At 33.4% G+C, this 20391-nt stretch overlaps 1 protein-coding gene across 4 annotated transcripts; it reads right to left on the bottom strand.

Moving 5' to 3' along the window:
• Window positions 1-1908: 1908 nt before the first annotated feature.
• LOC105336260 (centrosomal protein of 135 kDa) lies at window positions 1909-19676 on the bottom strand. Of its 4 annotated transcripts, XM_066076625.1 has the most exons (22): window positions 19520-19676; window positions 18725-19057; window positions 18293-18460; window positions 17752-17981; window positions 12189-12317; window positions 11487-11723; window positions 11271-11336; window positions 10884-11034; window positions 10458-10729; window positions 9853-9978; window positions 9516-9611; window positions 9261-9323; window positions 8777-9028; window positions 8299-8450; window positions 7776-8046; window positions 7582-7637; window positions 7133-7412; window positions 6533-6718; window positions 5870-6079; window positions 5104-5306; window positions 4314-4562; window positions 1909-2094 (listed from the first exon to the last, which is right to left on the bottom strand). In XM_066076625.1, exons 2-22 carry the CDS (start codon window positions 19044-19046, stop codon window positions 1968-1970), a joined length of 3846 nt encoding a protein of 1281 aa, XP_065932697.1. In that variant the 5' UTR covers window positions 19047-19057; window positions 19520-19676; the 3' UTR covers window positions 1909-1967. The 4 variants fall into 4 exon arrangements, with proteins under 4 accessions (XP_065932697.1, XP_065932698.1, XP_065932699.1 ...); XM_066076626.1 differs by lacking the exons at window positions 17752-17981; window positions 18293-18460; window positions 18725-19057; window positions 19520-19676 and adding exons at window positions 13090-13213; window positions 15533-15672; XM_066076627.1 differs by lacking the exons at window positions 17752-17981; window positions 18293-18460; window positions 18725-19057; window positions 19520-19676 and adding an exon at window positions 15533-15687.
• Between the last annotated feature and the right edge of the window lie 715 nt (window positions 19677-20391).

Here is a 20391-nt window from a genome sequence, read left to right as displayed (position 1 = left end):
ATGTATAGCACACTCCTACTAAGTGGGATACCATATGCATGAAGTACTAATAAATCTACGCAACAAAGACCGAAAAAAAAAATGCAATATGGTAGGCAGAAATTGTTAACAAATTATAATAGATTTACATTAATGTACTGAATTTCTACTTAATACAAATGTACCATGTTTTATGAAAATTGAAACGTAATCTATTTGGAGGAGATTCTTATAAGTTCTAAGAACTTGTGTTGAAAAACCAATAAATTAAAAATATGTTCAGACCATTTACTTCTATACAAACTACTCAGTAACCATATGCTTAGAGCACATGTTTATACCCCACCCCTTCCTCTATGTAAATATCACAATCTAGAATAAGCTTCTTTTTTATTGGAAGAATGAACATGTTGAATAATTCAGATATCTCAAACAATTAATAATCCTCATCTTGCTAATTTTGAATAAACATGTACTAAAAAAAATAATAAATAGAGGAAAAGTTCTTTTTTCTTTGTAAATAATTTATTTTTGTAAATACATGTTTTATGATAATATTCATAAATTATTTAGTACTGAAAGAAAAGAAACAATTTGTGTTAAATCAGACTGACTAACAAACACATGCATTGTGATACGTAAACTCTTTGACATGCACTTATAAATACAAAATAAACTCGGTCAGCTTGTCTTTTATAGATCTTGCACCCGACAAGGCTAAGCTATGAGCAGAGTCCAAAGTATAAACATACTTAGTCACAAACTCTGCCATCAAATTTACTTTTGACACAATGCAGTATTTGTTTACCCTTAAAAAAAACACAAACAGAAAGAGAGAGAGAGAGAGAAAGAAAAAAATCAACACTCTTCGAAACCAAAATGAAGAATAGTATCATTACTTCCGAGATGTAGGTGATATAATTTGACTGAATTTGTCAACATTTTCCTGTGTATTGATTTCCGCTATTGAAATAAATTTGCTTGTACTAAATGCCAATTTTGATCCTAGGTGGATTAAATATTGTGGTAAATGCATGATATTGCTACAGAATACATTCATTCAATGACAGAAAAAAAATGCAAATAAATTATTAAATATACACATAAAAGAATATGTTTAACTAAAAAAAATCAATAAAAAAATTCAAACAAAACTGGCAATAATAAAATATTGATAATCTATGAAATGGACGGAAACATGTTTTTTTCAAAGGACTTAGATTATTGTCATTAAGGGAGATAATTCAGATTTTTCTTCAAGACAAATTATCAATGTTGAGAATCTGACATCAATACATTGACTTATAATGAGCATAAAACTTATTTTTCAAAACGAATACCAGTGCAATCAACACTAAACAGATAAGATGGAAGCTTATCGGAATGCCTTCCCAGCACACCATTTCAATATATACATGTATCTGCCATCAGTACAATGATATATAACAAAACAATGAGGGAGTAATTCTTTCTCCGAGTCAATTTGCAACAGATTCATGTTGAGAATAACTGATTATGCACATTAACAAACTTAAAATTTAACCAAATCAGAGGCTAATTAGTAATAATCAAATTCATTGAGTACATGAATGCATCAGTACCAAAAGCACTGATGGAATATATAAATGTGGAAATATCACAGACGTAACGAATCTAAAATATCAAGAAAAACTAGGTGCTAAAAAAAAGACCTTCTACACCAATAGGAGAGACTACGCCATCTTCATTTCTCTTGCTCTGTTATCATCAAAATATAATTAGCTAGGAAATCTAGAGCCATTGTGTCTGATATCACAGGAGATGTCTAAATCTGTCCGGGCAGTGGATTTCATACACACCACATTCATATTTGATCTATTCAACTCGTATTTGTCAATAGTCTACATGCATACTGAACATTTATATCTATATGTATAAAAATATGCATCATTTGTTTAAAGTATTTTGGTAACTAAGTTGGTGGGGCTGTTTTTGCTGCTGTGTGGGGATCATAAGACGTCCTGTCCGATTCCTTTGGTGGATGTTTCCGATGGATCGTCCAGGTAGCTGCTTCTCTCCGGACTCCGAGCTCTTCTGGCTGAGGAACTCAGGAAGGATGTGTCCGGACTTCTGTATCTAAAACGAAATCAAAGTATTGAAAACCTCTATAAGGAATATGATTTTATTTTTGGGGGGTGGGGGTAGTGAAAAAATGTATAGCATTCAATTTCATATTACTTTTTCCAAGAACATTGTCTAATCCGATTGTCTAATGATTAATCACCATAATTTGAGCCACTTCAATATTTAGTCAAAACATGAAAGAGCAGTGGATTTCCAAGAAAACTCTTTTGCTCTGTCTATCAAAAGTTTACATTTATTTCCTAACTACTTGTGGTTTCATCAATATTCATTGACCACAAAGAACAAGGGATGTTATTGGCCGAAATATGCCGTGTTACAAATATACACAGCACAAAACATTTTGAAAAGCCTTGAATTTATCAAATCCAATGGTGTCTAACTAATATGTGTGATTTAAACATTTACATCTTGAAATTTATACTGAAAACTGTTCAGTTTTTGGCAAAATGTCGAAATTTTAAATGTGACACCATGCATTTTTCCGTGAGAAATTGTCGATTTGCTGTTAATCTGTGTTGTAAAAACATACCGGTATCTGTGCATGAGTTTCGGGCTTGTGAACCGGAGATAACCTGTTTCAAACTGTTTAAATCTGCATGCAGCCTATTTCACTGAACTTGTGAAATTATAAGTGTTTAAACAACAATTTTTTTTTTTACATATATTCGCCTATATGAATACATGTACATGTATATACTTCTGATGCATTATACCACATTATATCTTTTATAATCAAGTAATTTTCTGTTGATTTGAGAAACTATTCCAAGGTGTAGCGAGTCAGTTAAATACAAGTACCTTACATCTTCCATTTTACCAAAGTACAGGAAAACATTTTTTTCTAAAGCTGTCTGAGAAAGATGGAGTCAAAAATTTTGAGACAAGATCATGGAAGGAACTTTATCTAAATGTTTAAAGTGTCTTATAAAGATTAAGTCAGAAACTTTCAGACAAGATCAAGGAAGGAACTTTATCTACTGATCAATTATTTCCACTCAATGGTTTGAGTTAAAATAAAAAAAATAAATAAAAAATAAAAACATATTGAGCATTGCATAATATTAAGTCTGTTCATTCCTGTGCTTCCGCGGGGCTTCATCTAGTGTATTATAGGAAAAAAATCAAATTTAAAATTACACAAAATATAAAACTATATATTATTTTTGAGAAAGTACAATTGTTTAGTTTCTCTTAAGTAAAGAAATAAATATTTAAGTTTGTTTAAAATAACTAAATAAAAACAAAAGTATTATTCTTGAATCCTTAATTTTTTACAAATATACATCGGGCCCCGAGACCATAAAATTAGACGAGCTCACTTTTGATCTCAGTCTCACTTTTCCACTTTATATTCCTTTTGTAAAGGTGAGACTGAGATCAAAAGGGTTGTTGACGTCGATAACAATAGATAAAAGTGTAATATTGACGTCGGTAAAATATAATTTTCTGTATTCATTTTAAAAAAAATTTGTATTCTTCACATGTGACAACCAACACCATTTTAATTGTATGAATAAATGATGAAATTATGAGCCTGCATGTAAGCAATAAAAGTGGTTGTCGCATGTGAAAGTGTCTAATTTTAATGAAAACTACTCATAAAACATCATATAGTAACGCACAGAACAAGCATTCCATATTTAGTGCACATTACAAAACAAAAATGATGTCATAACGAAAAATGACGTTATTTTAGTGCCTATAGGATTCAGCTAATATCATACTTAGTACAATGCACAACATCAATAACCCGAACAAAGACGTTGAAAATTTTGTAAATTTTGCAGCCAAATAATGTCAATACTGTACTGTGGAATCATTAATTTTCGTGGGGTCCAATTTTCGTGGATTGCTGAAATTTTACAGGTTCGTGGTGACGCAATTTCGTGTATTCTCTTAAACCCACAGAGGAAATATTACTTTATTACCCCAATTTATTAATTCGTGGAGGATGTTAATTCGTGGATGAGAGGTACCCATGAATTCAATGAAAATTGAGCCACCACAAAATCTAATGATTCCACAGTATCTTGTTCTTTCCTTGTTTGGCAAATTAACAAAATTTAAAGCCAATGTCCACAAATTTGTGTCCCTTATAAAACTGGATTTAAAAAAAAGAAGCTTGTAAATTGATGCCATGACTAATACATGTATGATTGAAAGCACAGTATTCTGTTTTAAAATTTAGGAAGAAAAGATTATTAACTGACCTTGATGGGCTAGGTGACCTTGATCGCGACCTTGACCTAGCTCTGGCAGTGAAGCTCCTGTTGTAGCCTGGGTAGCTGCTGTACTCCATTGTGGGGATGGGGGGGTTGATGTTGTGACGTCGTAGTTCCTGTACCGCCCGCTCCCGCTCAAACTTTTCACTGGTCAAGTTCCGCCGAAGCCTCTCAACGTCACCTTCTAGTTCCACGTTGCGAGTTCTTAGTGATGCAATTTCCCGTCCTTGACTTTGACTGAAAGTATTGAAGATATTTACATGAGAGAAAGAGCTTTCAAATATTTGGAATTGGTTTTGTAATGTCATTGAATTAAAAAAAAACATGAGAGGTATATTTGCATGACCAGTTTTTTTGTGAAATTACCATATGAAATAATTTGTTACAATCTCCAAAAGTAGATTCTTATACTTGTACATGAAAAGACGGAACCTTCTTTAAATACTAACAGTTTAAACAGTCAAGGTTCAAAGTGTTTGATTTTCCTCATTGTGTTCAATATCCTATTAGCTGTTTCTTTGCCATATGGGTTAACATACGTTTTTTATTCTAAAATAGTTATCATATTTTTATCCTTCATGATTTTGTTTTGGCGTTTTCTAAATTAATGACTACACAACTATCTTAAGAAAACACATTTCTTTTCATAATAAGAGTTGATGTTTCATGCACCAGATGATTCTTCCTAAATTTATCACCAAAAGAAGTATCCACGTAAAAAAATCCAGTTTAAAATAGGGTAATTCTGTGAACCAGTTCAAATGAGTGACAGACTTACATCTTGCTTTCGTTGAGTGCCAGCCTGTCCTTCAACATCTGGATCTCGGAGGACTTCTCCTGCTGCACGAGCTGGCTCTGGAACTCCTTCTCGCGGTTGTTCTGTAACAGCCCCTCCAGGTTCTTACTGTTACTGCGCTCACTCCCCAGCTGTTGCTTCAGCAGCTCTGTCTCCTGCTTCATGTCATCTATCAGGCTCGATAACTGTAATGGAAATAATGCTCAGTCAGTATTTCCCTCTATTTTTAAAAGGTAATAAATCCATATACATGTAGATATATCTTTTTTTCTGCAGGTGCAAATGTTTTGCATTTTGATTCCAAAAATGTAAATTATTTTTTCACAATCTTATTTATATTTTTGTGAATTTTGTATAGATGATTTTTAAATACATGTAACAATATTGAAATTGAATTTTTGGGGGTGGAAACAAAACAGCAAAATATTATAGAAGAATAGCATCCGGCAGAAAAAATCCAATATTAATGTAATAGATTTAAAAAGTTTTCTTTCAAATCTTATTAGTAAGAAACAAAAATTAGGAATGCAATCAATCATAATTGAACATCAAAACATGCAATATTAAAATCCTCACTAAATAAAAAAAAAAATCTTTTAACACTGTACTTACAAATTTACTTTTATTAGTTGAACTAGTATACCATGACTAAATTCATAATACAAATAATATATACGTATATTCAGCATAAATCTAGTGTGATGATACAGTATTTAAGGGAGATAACTCAATTCACAAAAACCCTCACCTGTTCCTTGTCGAGTGAGGTTGAGGTGAATTGTCGTTGTATAGACTCCTTGGTGGCCTCCAGCTTGGCACAGAGTTCACGGACCGCTGTCAGATCTTCCAGCAGGTTCTGTTTGTCTTCCTCGGTCTGTCTCATGGCCTCCTCCAAGTTACCGACAGAGCGTGTCAGGTTGGATACCTGTAACTCGTAGGCCTGCTCTGCATTCAAGTGCTGCAAGCAAGACAGGTAAAAAGTCAGACAAGATTAGGAAGAAAATCAATTACTTTAAACTGATGCAGTCTCTTGCTAATTCTAAGCCTTATTTAAACCTATTAACTTACAGATTTTCTAAAACCATAGGACAAATCTCATGTCGAGTGACAATGTTTTAATATACAAAGCATTTATAGTATAATATAATGATATACATTGTATTATCTGTCTTGAATTAATTTTCATGAAAAATAAGTAGAAATAGTGTGAAATGAAATCAAATATGAAATAAAATAACAACAGGAAACTAAACTGATAACTTGAAAAACAGTTTAAAATACCTTAACTTTCCTTCTACTAAATTCAACCTATGATAAAGTTAACAAGAGTAGAACCAGAATCATGGATAGAAAACATGAGTATTAAACTTGCGTGAACTTTGACTATAGATCAACAAACAAATAGTCCTACCTCCTGAATCTCCCTTTCGAGGTTGTCAAGCTTGTCCCTTGCTCGCCTGAGTTCTGAGTCCTTGGTCATCAGCTCGAGCCTGAGATTGGATCCCTCGCTCTCGAGCTGATGAGTTGAGGTCTGGTACTGTTCGGCCTCAGCGGACAGAGCCCTGTACTGATCCAACAGGTCCGTTCTCTCATTCTCCTGTAACACAATAATGGCAGTTGATAAAAACCATGATTAACATACTATATCACATAAAGAATGTAATTTACTTTAATTTTTGTATGAAAATACAGAAGAATTATGCACAAACTCATAACCACTGCAAATTAATGTTCACCACATATTAAAAAAAAAAATGAAAAGAATAAGAGTTGATAGTCATGAAAATCTCCTTGAAAAATGAAACATTTTATTTTTCTTTTCTGAAAAACGCATGAATTTATAACTAAATATACAAAGAAAGATATGGCAATACAAATATTTTTGATATTTTTTGTTACCCTAACAAGATATGTAAATACATATGAAATGACCCATTTAAAATTATTTTTTAGGTGGGAAGATTAATACTGTTACAAATAATGTTCACAGGACAATTTTTTTTAAACTGACCTTCCGTGCGAGCACGTCTTCGATGCGTTTGACCTCCATGATGTAGTCCTGAACCTGGTGTTTGAGCTGTTCCCTTTCTTCCAGCGTCTCTTGGAGTTCAGAGTTCAACTTCTGGTTCTCTCGGGTCATCACGGAAAGGTCGTCCTGCAGACGTCGATTCTCCCGCAGCGCGATGTCTTTACTCCTGCTCGATTCACTCAGGTCTTCCGACGTACTGTCTAGTTGACGACGCATGCTCTTTAGCTCACGATCCTTCAGGCTAAGGTTGTCATTAGCATGCCTATATAACAGAATAATTAGGAAATATGTGTTGTTAAGATTTATATTTCATCAACTGAAAACAAAATTGTATTTTTAAAATGAATTTTCTTGTTTTTAAGAAGGCATATCAATTCACTAATTATGAAAATTATCATTTACGATTCAACACTTTAAGAATAAATACTTACTCTAACTGTGCTTCAAGCTCACTCACTCGAATCTTTAGGTCACTCAACATCTTCTCCTACAATTTACAGAGACATCTAATATTACCTATCATTGATACATGTAGCTGAGTTGCTCCTTATAAAAACTTTAATCAAAATATTTTATACATTCATCAATCATATATTTTATTAAAGAAAACTGCCACAGCAATTACCTTGTGTAAGATATCTTCATTAAGGTGGGCAATTTTTTCTGTTTTGTCGTCCACAGTGTGCTGCAGAGAGTCTTTTTCCCTGTCCATGGCGTTGATGGTAGCCCTGAGCTGACTGATGTCGTCCTTGGCTATCTCCAGGGCCCGCTTCAGCTCCCCACACTTCTCCTCGAGGGCAAGTCCTCGCTCCTCCTGGTTGTGGAGTTCCCTCTCTCTGTGGGACAGTCTCTTCTGTGAGTCCTCCAAAGATTTCTCTGTTTCCTCAGCAATCAATCTGTGATAATCAGAGATCAATGCTTTAGTCATTTTTTTCATTTTATTGTTGTGGAATCAGATAATTTAAACTTTGTGAACTGTTAATTCAAGAAAACATTACCAAAATATTAAGTAATGTTTCAATAATGATAAATCTTTATCAAATAAATGATTTGATTATCCTCAAAATGTCATCCCTAAATTCTGCATACATGTATTTGATCAATGAAAATTTAAATTCTGTATATCAATTCTTTGAAAGCAGCCTTACTTCATCTGCTCTGCCGTGGACCTGCTCTGGGCCTGGTTGTCCTGAGCCTGTCCGAGGCGCAGGGCCTGCTCCTTCACCTGGTCCTCATAGCTCCTCACGTCCTCCCTCAGTGTGGCGATCCTAAGGGACATCTCATTCTTCTCCACCTCGGCCTGATCAAATATTCATCAAACAATGTACATCGTATTGAAGCTAATTTATAAAATATTATTAGGACGGAATCTTATCCAAATTATCTTTAACTTAAAATATAATAATAAATTTACATTAAATTACTTTTATCCCTTTGATTTTTAAGAAAACAAATTGATCCATGATTAAGTATTTTAAAAAAAATTATCATATTATTTTCCTTTTTTTGTATTTTTGTTCTACAGATAAAAAATTTGACTATTTCAAATTCCACTATGTTTAAACAGTTTAAAATCAAACAGATACGATTCATTCACAAGAGAAGAGTTGCAAAAAAAATATTTACATGATGTAGAGCAGAGTCGAGATCCTCAATCTTCTGCTCAAGCTTAGCTCTGTCAGAGAGGGAGGTTTCGGTGGCGATTTTCAGCCTCTCTCTGAGGCTGTCTCTCTCCGTTGTCATACGTCGTAAGTCCTGGAGAGCGTCGTCTCTCTCCGTCTCCACCCGCCGTAGGATGGCCTGGGCAGCCAGTGAGGTCTTGGGGGACTTAGGAGATTTCACAAGCTCCCTCCTTACTCTCTGGAGCTCGTCTTTAGTCTAGAAATAAATTTATATGCAATTTAGAGTATAAATAATTAAGGTGCAATTTTTAACTTAATACATGTATCACTTATGCCTAACTTAATTTTTATACTTTCAGAAGGATTGAAAAAATGTTTCTTCATCATTTAATCCTTTTTCAAAATTTTTCATCCTTTTGGAAAATAAAAATTATTATAAAATCTTATTTTTTTAATATTACTAAAAAATACATTTCAAGCACACTAACCTCCTCATACATAATGTTTAGCTTGTCTCTCTCTGCAGTCAGAACCTTGACATTGGCTTGAATCTGTAACATAAAACACTAGCTAAAACATGCAAAAAAAAATTCCAAATGTTCTCAAGGAATAGGATACTGACCACAGAAAAAAAAATTTAAATAAGAAAACATTAGCTAAAAACTGGAAAAAAAATTTCCAAAGGCTTTCAAGGATTAGGATACTTGTCACAGAAAAAGATGAAAATTTCAATATTATCCTACCTCTGCCATGTGTCTCTCAAACTTGTCCAATAGGGCCTTCAGGTCATCTCTTTCTCTGATGACCTTTGATAGCTCTGGATCATCTGAGGTGAAACTCTGCAAATGAGGGATCCAATACATGTATAAAGAATATTAAAATTCAGTAGAAAATTTACTACAAGTGCTATCCTGTATTTTGCTTTACTCAAAAATTGCACAAACAAATAACTTTCAGAATATTTTATCTGAATAATTGGTGCTAGCTTTCTCCAATATTGAAATAAAACATCTACTAGCCATTTATTCAAATGAAAATGGCATCATGAAATCAGACAAAGATATTTAATCTAGGACCGACCTTGGTAGGAGTGGCTCGAGCAGACGACGAGGACTTTCTGACAGCCTTAAGGACTTCATACTCCTTCTTATAGTAGTCTCTCTCCTCCTCCATCACACGAATTATCGTCTCATACTGAGCAACCGTCTGTAAAAACAAAATCACCAATTGTCAATTCCCATGCTAAAAAACTTATGACCTATAAAGATGAAATATCACCAATCCCATGCTCAAAAGATGAAATTAATTAGTAGCAAGCAAATCAGTGTGTAAGTCTCAATTACCTCAGGAAGCTTTTATCTGACCTTCAGATTACTGTAAATTCCTTATTATATGCAAGGTATTAATGTCCACATAAAATTGTAAGAAGCAGTCCTCGCAGATTTTAAAAATTTCTGATTTATTTTTCAGACAGTTTTGAGCTATATGAAATTATAACAAAAAATTGGTGTTTGCTATTTTATATTCTCATGATCTGATCCAAAACAGTGGAAAAGCCGATTTTAGTACTCATTTAAAATAAGGAATTTACAGTAAACATCACAAATTTCATGCTCAAAAGACAAAATTATCCGAAAGCTTACAAATTATTGTCTAAATTCTAAATCTTTTTCTCCAAATGATACCTTTTTATCGGACTTGTTAGCAGCATCTCTGACGGGACTACTACTGCGAGAGGATGGTCGGGATCGGACGGGACTTCTACTACGGGATGGGATCTCTCCCCTCAGCATCTTCTGTAGAGCCTCGGTCTGATCCTTGTAGTAATTCCTCTCCTCCTCGATGCTTCGGATGAATGCATCCAGCTTAGTGGCCGACTTTGGTTTCTTGCCGTTGACTGTGGTTGCAGGGCCATTCTTCCTCTTCAGTCTTTCAATTTCCAAAACAAGTTCCTTTTCTGCAGACAAACAAAAGATTAAGGTAACACTCTTAGTTTCATTTTACATGACACTAAAGGCTTTTTCTTCCAATCAGTTTAGAACACAACAGGGGATCATAGATGTTTCACACCTTCCTTTAGCAATTTGTTTTATTACAATATCGCTACTTACCGTTGGTCATCATCTTGTTACATCGGTTGCTGAGGCGTTTCTTGTCCTCCTGGACACGGTCCAGTAGTTCCTCCAATCGGAGCAGGTCGCCGTTCTTGACTGAGAGCTGAGCCTTCACCTCACTGATCTCTTTGTTCATTCTCTGGTTCTCCTACAGTATCAAAATAAACAGTAGCAATTGATAAAGATTTGATAAACAGTCCCATATCTCTTTCTGATTAATCAATAGAATAAATGTGATTACCAAACAGCGCTATACAGTGCTTTTATAGAAATATATTTTGGCATTATGAATGTGACTATCTAGAGCTTAATACCAGTAAGCTTGATAAAAGTCAAGAAGAAAAACAAAGCATGATTTAAACAAATATTTTGCAACTGACTTACAGCTTTGTATTGAGCAATAGTAAGATCTAAATCTTCCAGTTCATGTCTTGATTTCTCAAGTTCATCCTGCAAAATATTTTTAAAAAAATTTTTTTAATACAAGTGCAAAAACAAGGTGAAAATGTAAATTTAAATATAAACAGTGGGCTAAAACAACCAATCAAATACTATAGAACATTTACTGCAATAATATGTTGATCTCCATGACAACCCTACCTTGGCCTCCATCATCTCCCGATCGGCGGTGCGGACCACTTGGTTCTTGTCCGTCTCCAACCGCTTGGCCATCCGATCCACATCTCGGAGATCAAGCTCCAACTCCTGGATTCGAGCCTCTTGGTCTCGGATGGTGATTTTACTCTTACTCAGACTCACTTCCTGTTCCTCTTTAATCGCATTGCAATCCTGGTACTTCCTCTCGAGTTCACGAGTTTTCTGCTGCAGGAAGTCAATCTGCAAAAAACAATGTTTATATAAATATCAAAACTATACTTGAGCAAGTCTTATTGTTATTGTGTGCAGATGCTTGGTATGATTTTATCATAATTTAATGAGCAACTAATTTAAGTGGATTTTGATGGTGAGACAGGCAACAAATGTTCACTGAAGGAAATGTTGAAACAATTGGGTCAGACCATTGTTTAATTTCCTTAAAACTGTGTATTCTTCTAAATTCCACAAAAATAAATAATGAAAAAACAGTATTCTAGCATATCTTTTTAAAAGTAAAAGCATTCAAATTAAAAAAAAAAAATAGAGTCACATACTTCATACAACTATGATGCTTGAGGATACATGAAATTTTGAAATTGTCATGAATTCTGAGCTTATGACTTGTAGTCCAAACTGAAGTACAAGTAACTGATGCATGTATCTGTAATTATTATTGAGGATATACTGGAACTTTTCACACATTACCTGGATGTTCAGGTGAGATATCATGCGCTCGTTAGCCCTGTTGCGGGCCTCAAGGGCCACAACGTCCGATGGTCTACCACCCTCCAACATTCTGTTCAGTCGTTCTATTTCCTCATCTCGGTTGGCAACCTAGAATAAGCACAGGCACACCATTAGTTGGTCAATAAACTTGACAAACATCAAAGAAAATATAGATATTTAAGCATAAAAGAATTCAAAATCGGGTCAGTCAGTGAATGTATTTATAAATTATGAATATTTTCTTTGACTGTATAAACAATTTCAAGCTCTATTAAAGATGTTGAATTTTATTAAGTTTTGTTTTGTTTTTGTGAGACAAGAGGAAAGTTTTATGTGGTAAATGAAAGTTTTTCCCCAGACACCATTCTCTTTATAAAAGGCTGTTCAAGTTAGAGAGAACTTTAAATCTACACACTACAATATGGCTTATGGCTTTTAAATACACAATGTAAATGCATGAATTAATAAAATAAAAGTGAATCAACAAAGGATAGATTGATCAGCTTTATAGAAGAATTCCTGATCAGAAATGAACATGTAGAATAACTGATGCACTAGAAACCAAACAACCAAAACAGTGCTAATCAAATAATTTTCTATACAGACTATTAAAATCAAATACATGTCAATATATGTACACTGAATACTAAATGAAGATATCTGCTAGCAATGTAAATCTACAAGCTTTGCACAGGAAGAATTTTGTAAGTATCTTATAATTTTTTTTTTTTATTTTTTTTTCCACATGCATGGATATATATGAATTGTGAACAAACCCCATGCACTGTCTGCAAGAAGCACTTATATCTGAGTGTTTTATAATATCTAAAGGGTTTACACGTTAGCGTTGTGAAGTAACTATATTTATTAGACACATTACATGGAGCTTGCTTTTTCTCCTCTCCTCTCTCTTTAATCCATCAGTTGCTCCCCCTGAACTTTTGGACGGCGACCTTTTCGTGACCCGTTTCTTTCTACTGGTGTCGGTCACTTTACTCGACATCCTGTGGGGGGGAATGCCTCTAGTTCACTTACACACATATATATCAAGTACTTAGTGGGTAAACAATGTAATTGTATGCTTTTAGACAAGAAGGGGGTGTGCTTGTATGTGTGCCTTTAAACAGTCAGACTAGCAAAATTCAGAAGATTTAAACTTTGCAGAGTTTGTGTTGGGTTGAGATAAGCAGGTGATTGCCTTGATAGCCAATAATTCTGCCATTCACAGAGTAAATAAATATGTTACATGGGACAACCAACTGGACAGCTGCTGACACTATCATATGCATTCAAAGAAATCTTATCTAAAAAACATCACTTATGCCTAATCACCTAAAAAAAGATGTCCCAATCAACAATTCAAAATTATAGGTATACTTCTTTGGGCATGGGAAACTAATTTTAATGTCTCAGACTGGTTTATCATGAAAATACATGAAGGCCTCAAAAGAAAATTCTGTCAGATTTTTCCTAATCGTTAGTTAAAAACTGGGTGTAACAATTTGTCCTTTATATATAAACAATATACCAAATCTAAACAAAATCTCACACCTTTAACAATAGGGCCATTATCGATCTGTGTAACGGACACCCTTACAGAGTAACACAATAAGACCAAATGTCATTCCACACCAGAGACTGCAAAGGCTAAAGTTGAACCATATCAGAGGCGTATAAAATATGATGAATATACTGATTAAAAACAATTACCTACCTATAAATGCCTTCTCAAATGCACCCGCAGAGAAGAAAAACAGAAAGGGAAAATGGCAGTATTTTAATTCACCTGAGCCCAATCATGCCCAAGCTTGATGCCTACTGCAGGATTTTATCTTTAAATGTATGCCATATATTGAATAGGTACACCACAGTCAATTCACAAGGCAAATGCCCAATCATTTTCTATATCCACATTTTTGGTACCCCAGATAATGAATATAAACAGGCAATGTAATTTGTAAAGATAAAGATAAAAATGTACAGAAGTTCCAAAATGGTCTTTTTGTGTCTCCATACTTTAATCAAGTTATCAAAGCAATGCATGAAATGTTGTGTATAATGGAATACAAGGAATATTCCCAATTCACCAAAAAAAATGAGTTTTCAAAATAATTCCTCTAGATTAGAAATACTTCTTCTTTCAATATGAAAGACAAGTTTAATGTACTGTACAGAAATTAAATTAACCAAATCCAATCATTATGAAATTCTTTCAAAATTAAATATGCTGACATTAAAAATCCATTTCAATGTATTCTGCATACCAAAGAGAGTAGATCTCAATTTATTTCATAAAATCAATGAAAAGGAAATCTGACCTCTTTTTGATAAAGAATTTGAATTGAGATTTCTGAGCAACATAACGGAAAATTTAAAACACCTTCACAGTTTCTAAAAAAAAAATAATCAATAAAGCACCTGCCATTAAAAGTTTGCCTTCATAATCTTATCATATATTGTCATAAAACATTTTGGAAGAGAAGTCAACTTTAAACACTTCTAGTCATAAAGATGGACATTTGTTCAAACAGAGTTCAATCCCCAAACCAATCGAAAACCATTACCATTATACCACAGTAACCACACAAATGGCATCCCGGATCTAGAGACATGCATGTACACATACAACTTTTATGTACCAGCCATTTTAGAATTCTAGAAATAATTCAACAAAAATATTCAATATGATACATTTTTACATGATACCTCAAAGAATATCTATTTTTGCTGAAGAGGTCCTCTTATTTTGACTTTGTGTACATAAAATTGACAATAATTACTAGACTAAGTACTGGTACATGTATTATGAACAATTCTTGACTGATGGGAATATATACATTGTTACACTAGGTCCAACAACAGCAAAACAACAACAACAAATCTTATGTCAAATGTCAAACACAACCACACACATAACAATATGCAATAAATGATCTGATCTCAATACAACATCATAAACTTCATCAGTGAAGAATTAAGCGAATGACCTTCATTTCCTTGCTGATAATATATACCCATAATACACCTGACACATGCACCGATATTGACAATTGCTATCTCCAGGGAATGAAAACCGAGAGAAAAAATTTCAATAATCAATGACAAAGGCGGCCTGGCTTCAGACATTGACAATATCCAATTCTAAAGTTAGTAGTCCATAATGCATTTAATAAATAATGCATCCATGCACACACGTTTCAAGCACTTGAACTTCAATTTTACCAATTCAAAAATACAGATGATCAGCAAAACAATATGATTTTTTTCACAGCATATATTGGTACTTTAAAGAAGCTATTCTCCTTAACACTACACATCCTCACCTGTTTTGTGTTGGGGACCGAAACAGTATATTCCCGGCGTAAACGTAATGCCCTTACAGCTTAGTGATACAGAACCCTCTTGGTTCCCGCTCTCAGGCAGAATTTACTACAGTTACTATAACCCAGTCAAGTCCTGGCTTGTTCCATTCAATGAATACTCCCTTAACAGGTCAATGATTGGCAATTTAGAAGCCGGCATTTAAATCTTTTTTCACAATAAGACCTCAAAACTGTGGGGTATATTTTTTTGTTTTTTTTGAAAAACTGTGATAATCATTTAAAAACATCTTTGATCGTTATTCCATATTTTCATAATTTAATTGACTAATTGGTAAATTTATCAATATTATTCAAAGAATTTAATAGCAGCGAATTTCCCTTTGGTGACCCTCTGAGTAGCGGTATTTAATTTATACCTGTATGCATGTTCAGTATTGGAAAGCTAAATCAGCCAAATTTAATCTTGCAAGGTGGATAAATTCTAGCTGTTTAGGAAAGGAAGGACAACAGAATTAAATTGCCATTGTCAGTTTTATGCTAAACTTATGTATTGGAATTTAATTCATTTCCAGTGTCACAGTGTTTTGCAGAATTATTGATCGCTAACACATTTAGTATGTGACAAAAATACTACGGTGCATTGAGGATTATTGAAGATATTTATAGTTTTGGTATTATCTATGAGTTTATTTTGTGGAGTATTTATAATAAAGCTAAAACATTTTATTTCTAAACAATATTATTATTTTTTAATTCTCCCAAAGCAATCAATTTTATGAAAATAAAGAAAAATGAAATTTGGCATATGCATTATACTATTGAATGACAGCATATATATAAGTTGGAGGTTTACTCAGAATTTTTTTTAAATTGATGATATTTTCTTTTTAAATCACAAAATGAAACTTATATGAAGTAAATACTGGTAATGTTATGAAAAATCACCTTCAAAGACTACCAAACAAAAATTAAAAATTAAAAAATATATGGGCCAAAAAGCATGATAAGTTATTAGAATTGCTATTTAAAAAGATGTTCCATATTGCCCATTGGTTATAAGCTGACCATTGATGAGGCCAGATCCTTTGGAGAGTAGTATGATAGACCCAACATTAGGGCTTTAAAATTCTGCCATTATGCTAAATATGACCCTCAGTATACATATGAATATCATAAAAAATTTGTGACTCCCTCTGTCCCTTCCCCCAATGCACACACAACAGTGATTTGCTATATAGCTGTGGGATAATAGTTATGCTCTAGTCTTCATCACTTTTTCCTTCAAAATGTAATCCACTACATTAATGTCATGCAGTTCATAAACTGGGACTAGAAACTTTATGCTTTTCAGTTATGCATTGTCTGTAATTATATCAGTATGTGTATTAATTTTGAATTTCCTTTCTGGATGCACAAACAGTTATTTGATTACACCAAAATATATATGTAAAAAACTGCTTGTTGTTGACCCAACATTTTCACTAGGATGCAAAGACCATCAAAATACTACCCATTATTAAATATTAATTTATACCATTTGTTACAATTACAGGATTTGTATAGAATATGTTAAAGTTTTTACGTCACTAAAATAAATATTCTCATGACAGCAATCAAAAGAATGTGCAATAGTGTTTTAGTATTATATGAGTACATACAAATATCTACCAGTATATACCAGTTCAAATTTACTTCCTGTTCATAATGTTTTTGAGCAATGCCTATGTTTATTTTGTTTCAATCCAAGAAATGTTGTTGCAAGACACATTTCAATTATGGGTTTGAAGATCAAATTTTAGCTCAGAAACATCTTAACTAGAAAAAGAATTACCGTTAGAGCACGGTTAACGAATACTGCATGTGCCTGTACATGTACACTACCTGGTGCATTATTTTGTTTACACTTAACAGCTAACCAAACAAACAAAAAGTTAGCAAATGTTAGTACAGTCTATCTACAATAATTCACAGTTACTGTACACAGGGAAATCTTTGCCCTCGTTGTCAGCGGATGAATTTAAGACTGGGCAAAATTCAATGTCTCAAATTATCCTTCTGATAACAAAACTGTGTCTGAGCAAATTCAAGACGGGGCAAAACTGCTTGCAGGTGAAGCAGGGCAAAATAACAAAGGGCGAAAATAACCCTGTATACAGTACTAAGGTGATTCTACAAAGCAATATTCAAGCTACATGTACCTCCTCTCTCTGGTACCCTACCTGTTGCTTGAAGCTCTTCAACTTCCTGTCCAGCACTTCTTTTTCGTCGCACACCATATTGACCTTCTTCTCAAGCTCCGCAATTTTGCTGTCCGCCACCTGGAGAAGGTCAGCCACATAGGGGTCATCTGCTGCGATGAAGGCATTCTTCATAGGGCCTTCAGACGGGGGAACAGCACAGTCAATCTCCATCCGCTGTCGCCGGAATGGTATGCTTTTCTTTTTACCTCCTGGGAAAAAATAATACATCTGTCATGTAATTGACTTTTAGCAGAAATACTTATGATCAAAACAAGAAGTCTATCTTTTTTTTTGCAGACAACTTTGGTACCAGATTCAGATTCATAAATAATCAAATGAAATATTTACACACAAAATAATTCAAATTATGTTTCTGTCAGAAAATTTACATAAATACATGTACATATACTAATACGTAACTGAATTCTCAGGTCCTAATTTACCCAAATATTTATATTCATGTAAGTAATTATTTTCTGTCAAGCAGAGAACACATCTTTGCCAATGCATGCAATTTTACCTGGTGTTTGAACCACAGCATGGAAATTTTTCTCCTGTAAATTGAGAATTCTGTCTGATTTCTCCCTTGACTCCTTCTCTAGTTGTTTGACTTTGTGTACATACTGATTGTTCAAAAATATCAAATCAGCATTTTCATGCTCTAGTTTTCTTAAAGATGCTTTTAGTTCTGAAATAAAAATTCACTCTTTCTAAATTCATGCTTCAGGAAAATCTGTCAACTATTATAAAAAGACAGTACCGGTAAATGTTCCATGATAAAAAAAATGCATACACACAACAAAATTATAACCTAGCTATCGTAACATCATAGTAGTTTTGCTGTCATGTAAATATTAATATTGACAGAAAATGAACATACTGGGATATTCTCTGTTATTCAATATTTATATACCGGTACACATGTAGGTAGGAGTAAGATAAAATTGACTACCTCTTACTATGGCGTCTGACTCGTCTTTTTGTTTGATGATTTGTTGATGAAGGTCATTGTTTTCCTTCACTAACTTAGCATTATCACTCTTGTATGGTTCAATAGCACTGTCCACATCCTTTGATTCTACTTCAGTCTTTCCAAGTTGTAGTTTGGTATTTTTCAAACTCTCTGTAGTGTGAACAAGATCTGCGAATAACTTCTCCACAAGTGGCAAAGACTCTAATCCAAGGGTTTGTCTATATCCCAGCTGATCAAGACGTTTACGTAGATTTGTAAACTTCTGCTGAGCTTGTGCTGAAGTTTTATTACCGCTCGACATTTTGCGTATTTCTGAAATATATATCCAATAGTTCATAAAAGTTAATGCTCTTGTAAATAGATATTTTGTTCACTTGCAACATAAGTAGCAAACACTGCACTGTCTTAAAACTTTAATATTGACTTGCAAATCATTAATTTCTGTTTGTTTTAGTTGAGGCTTAAATTTTCGACTGATTATCTTATTGAGAAGCTAATTTAAGAATATGATCTGAGTTGCAGAATATCAAACATTTATCATATTTTAAAGGTACCAGACTCTAAAACAAGCAGTACTTGAAATAATTTCACTATTAATCTATACAATTTTTGCCAATATTATTTGAATGTGCTTATTTGATTTGGTTTGCGATTTGGATGTTTAGGACTTTTCAGATTTGTTTACACCGAGTACATTCGGGTTAAATAGAGACGCTGCATATCCGAGATATTTTCCATTTTCATAAGTTTGAAATGTCGGTTTTGGTGTCTTACCTCTTGACTTCTTTGATGGGGTGAAAATGGAACTCACAGAAACATCCTCCGATTCATCAAATCATCGTTGGAGGCAACGAATCATTGGTAAACAAAGTGAAACAAGTATCAACAAGTACTGGTTTTCAAATAATGGCGGAAATTAGGCGTTTTTCACCTCCTTCAACAAAAGAGCTGGAGATGTGCTAAATTTATAGGAATGCTAAATATCTGCATGTCTACAATGTAGTTTAAACATTAATAATATTGCATTCTAATAGTTTTATATACCTGTATTTAGTCTGAAATTGTCACGTCTAATTTAAGTCCATCTTTAAACATGTACTATAAAATGATATTTTATTTTTAGATCGCAATAAACAATTTGGTTAGGGTTTTTTTTTTCAACTGTTTTAAAACTATAAACGTAAATAAAATTTATTACTCTGTCGCTATATATATCAAGTTTGAGAAATAATTTCTTTTAATCATTATAATTATTGCTCCATCAAATAAAATTTTTGTATTTATATTTTTTGACAGATAAACGCAGTGACAAATGAATTTAAAAAACGAAGAGATATATGTATAAAGTTCTTTTTTTTACTTCATACAATCATATTGAAATGTATCCAAATTGTCTACATTATTTCAAAAATTATTCGTAAAAGGTAACTGATGAATGCGTGTGAAGTTTGTATATACACCGAAGTCATGATATATTGCGCATAAGAAGCTTTTTTCCATGATACCGGTATCTATAATTATTTATTTAATATTTTCCTCGCAAATTATTTGTGATTTTTCAAAAAAAAAAAAAAAAAAAAATTTATTATTGACTACCGAACCTCTCTGTGCAGTAAAGCTAAATCAATCGACAACTGCCCCCCAGG

The sequence above is a fragment of the Magallana gigas genome, chromosome 2, assembly GCF_963853765.1.
Source record: "Magallana gigas chromosome 2, xbMagGiga1.1, whole genome shotgun sequence".
NCBI lineage: Eukaryota > Metazoa > Mollusca > Bivalvia > Ostreida > Ostreidae > Magallana > Magallana gigas.
Note: the sequence above shows the minus strand (reverse complement) of the source record. Positions and strands in the feature narration are given on the sequence as shown.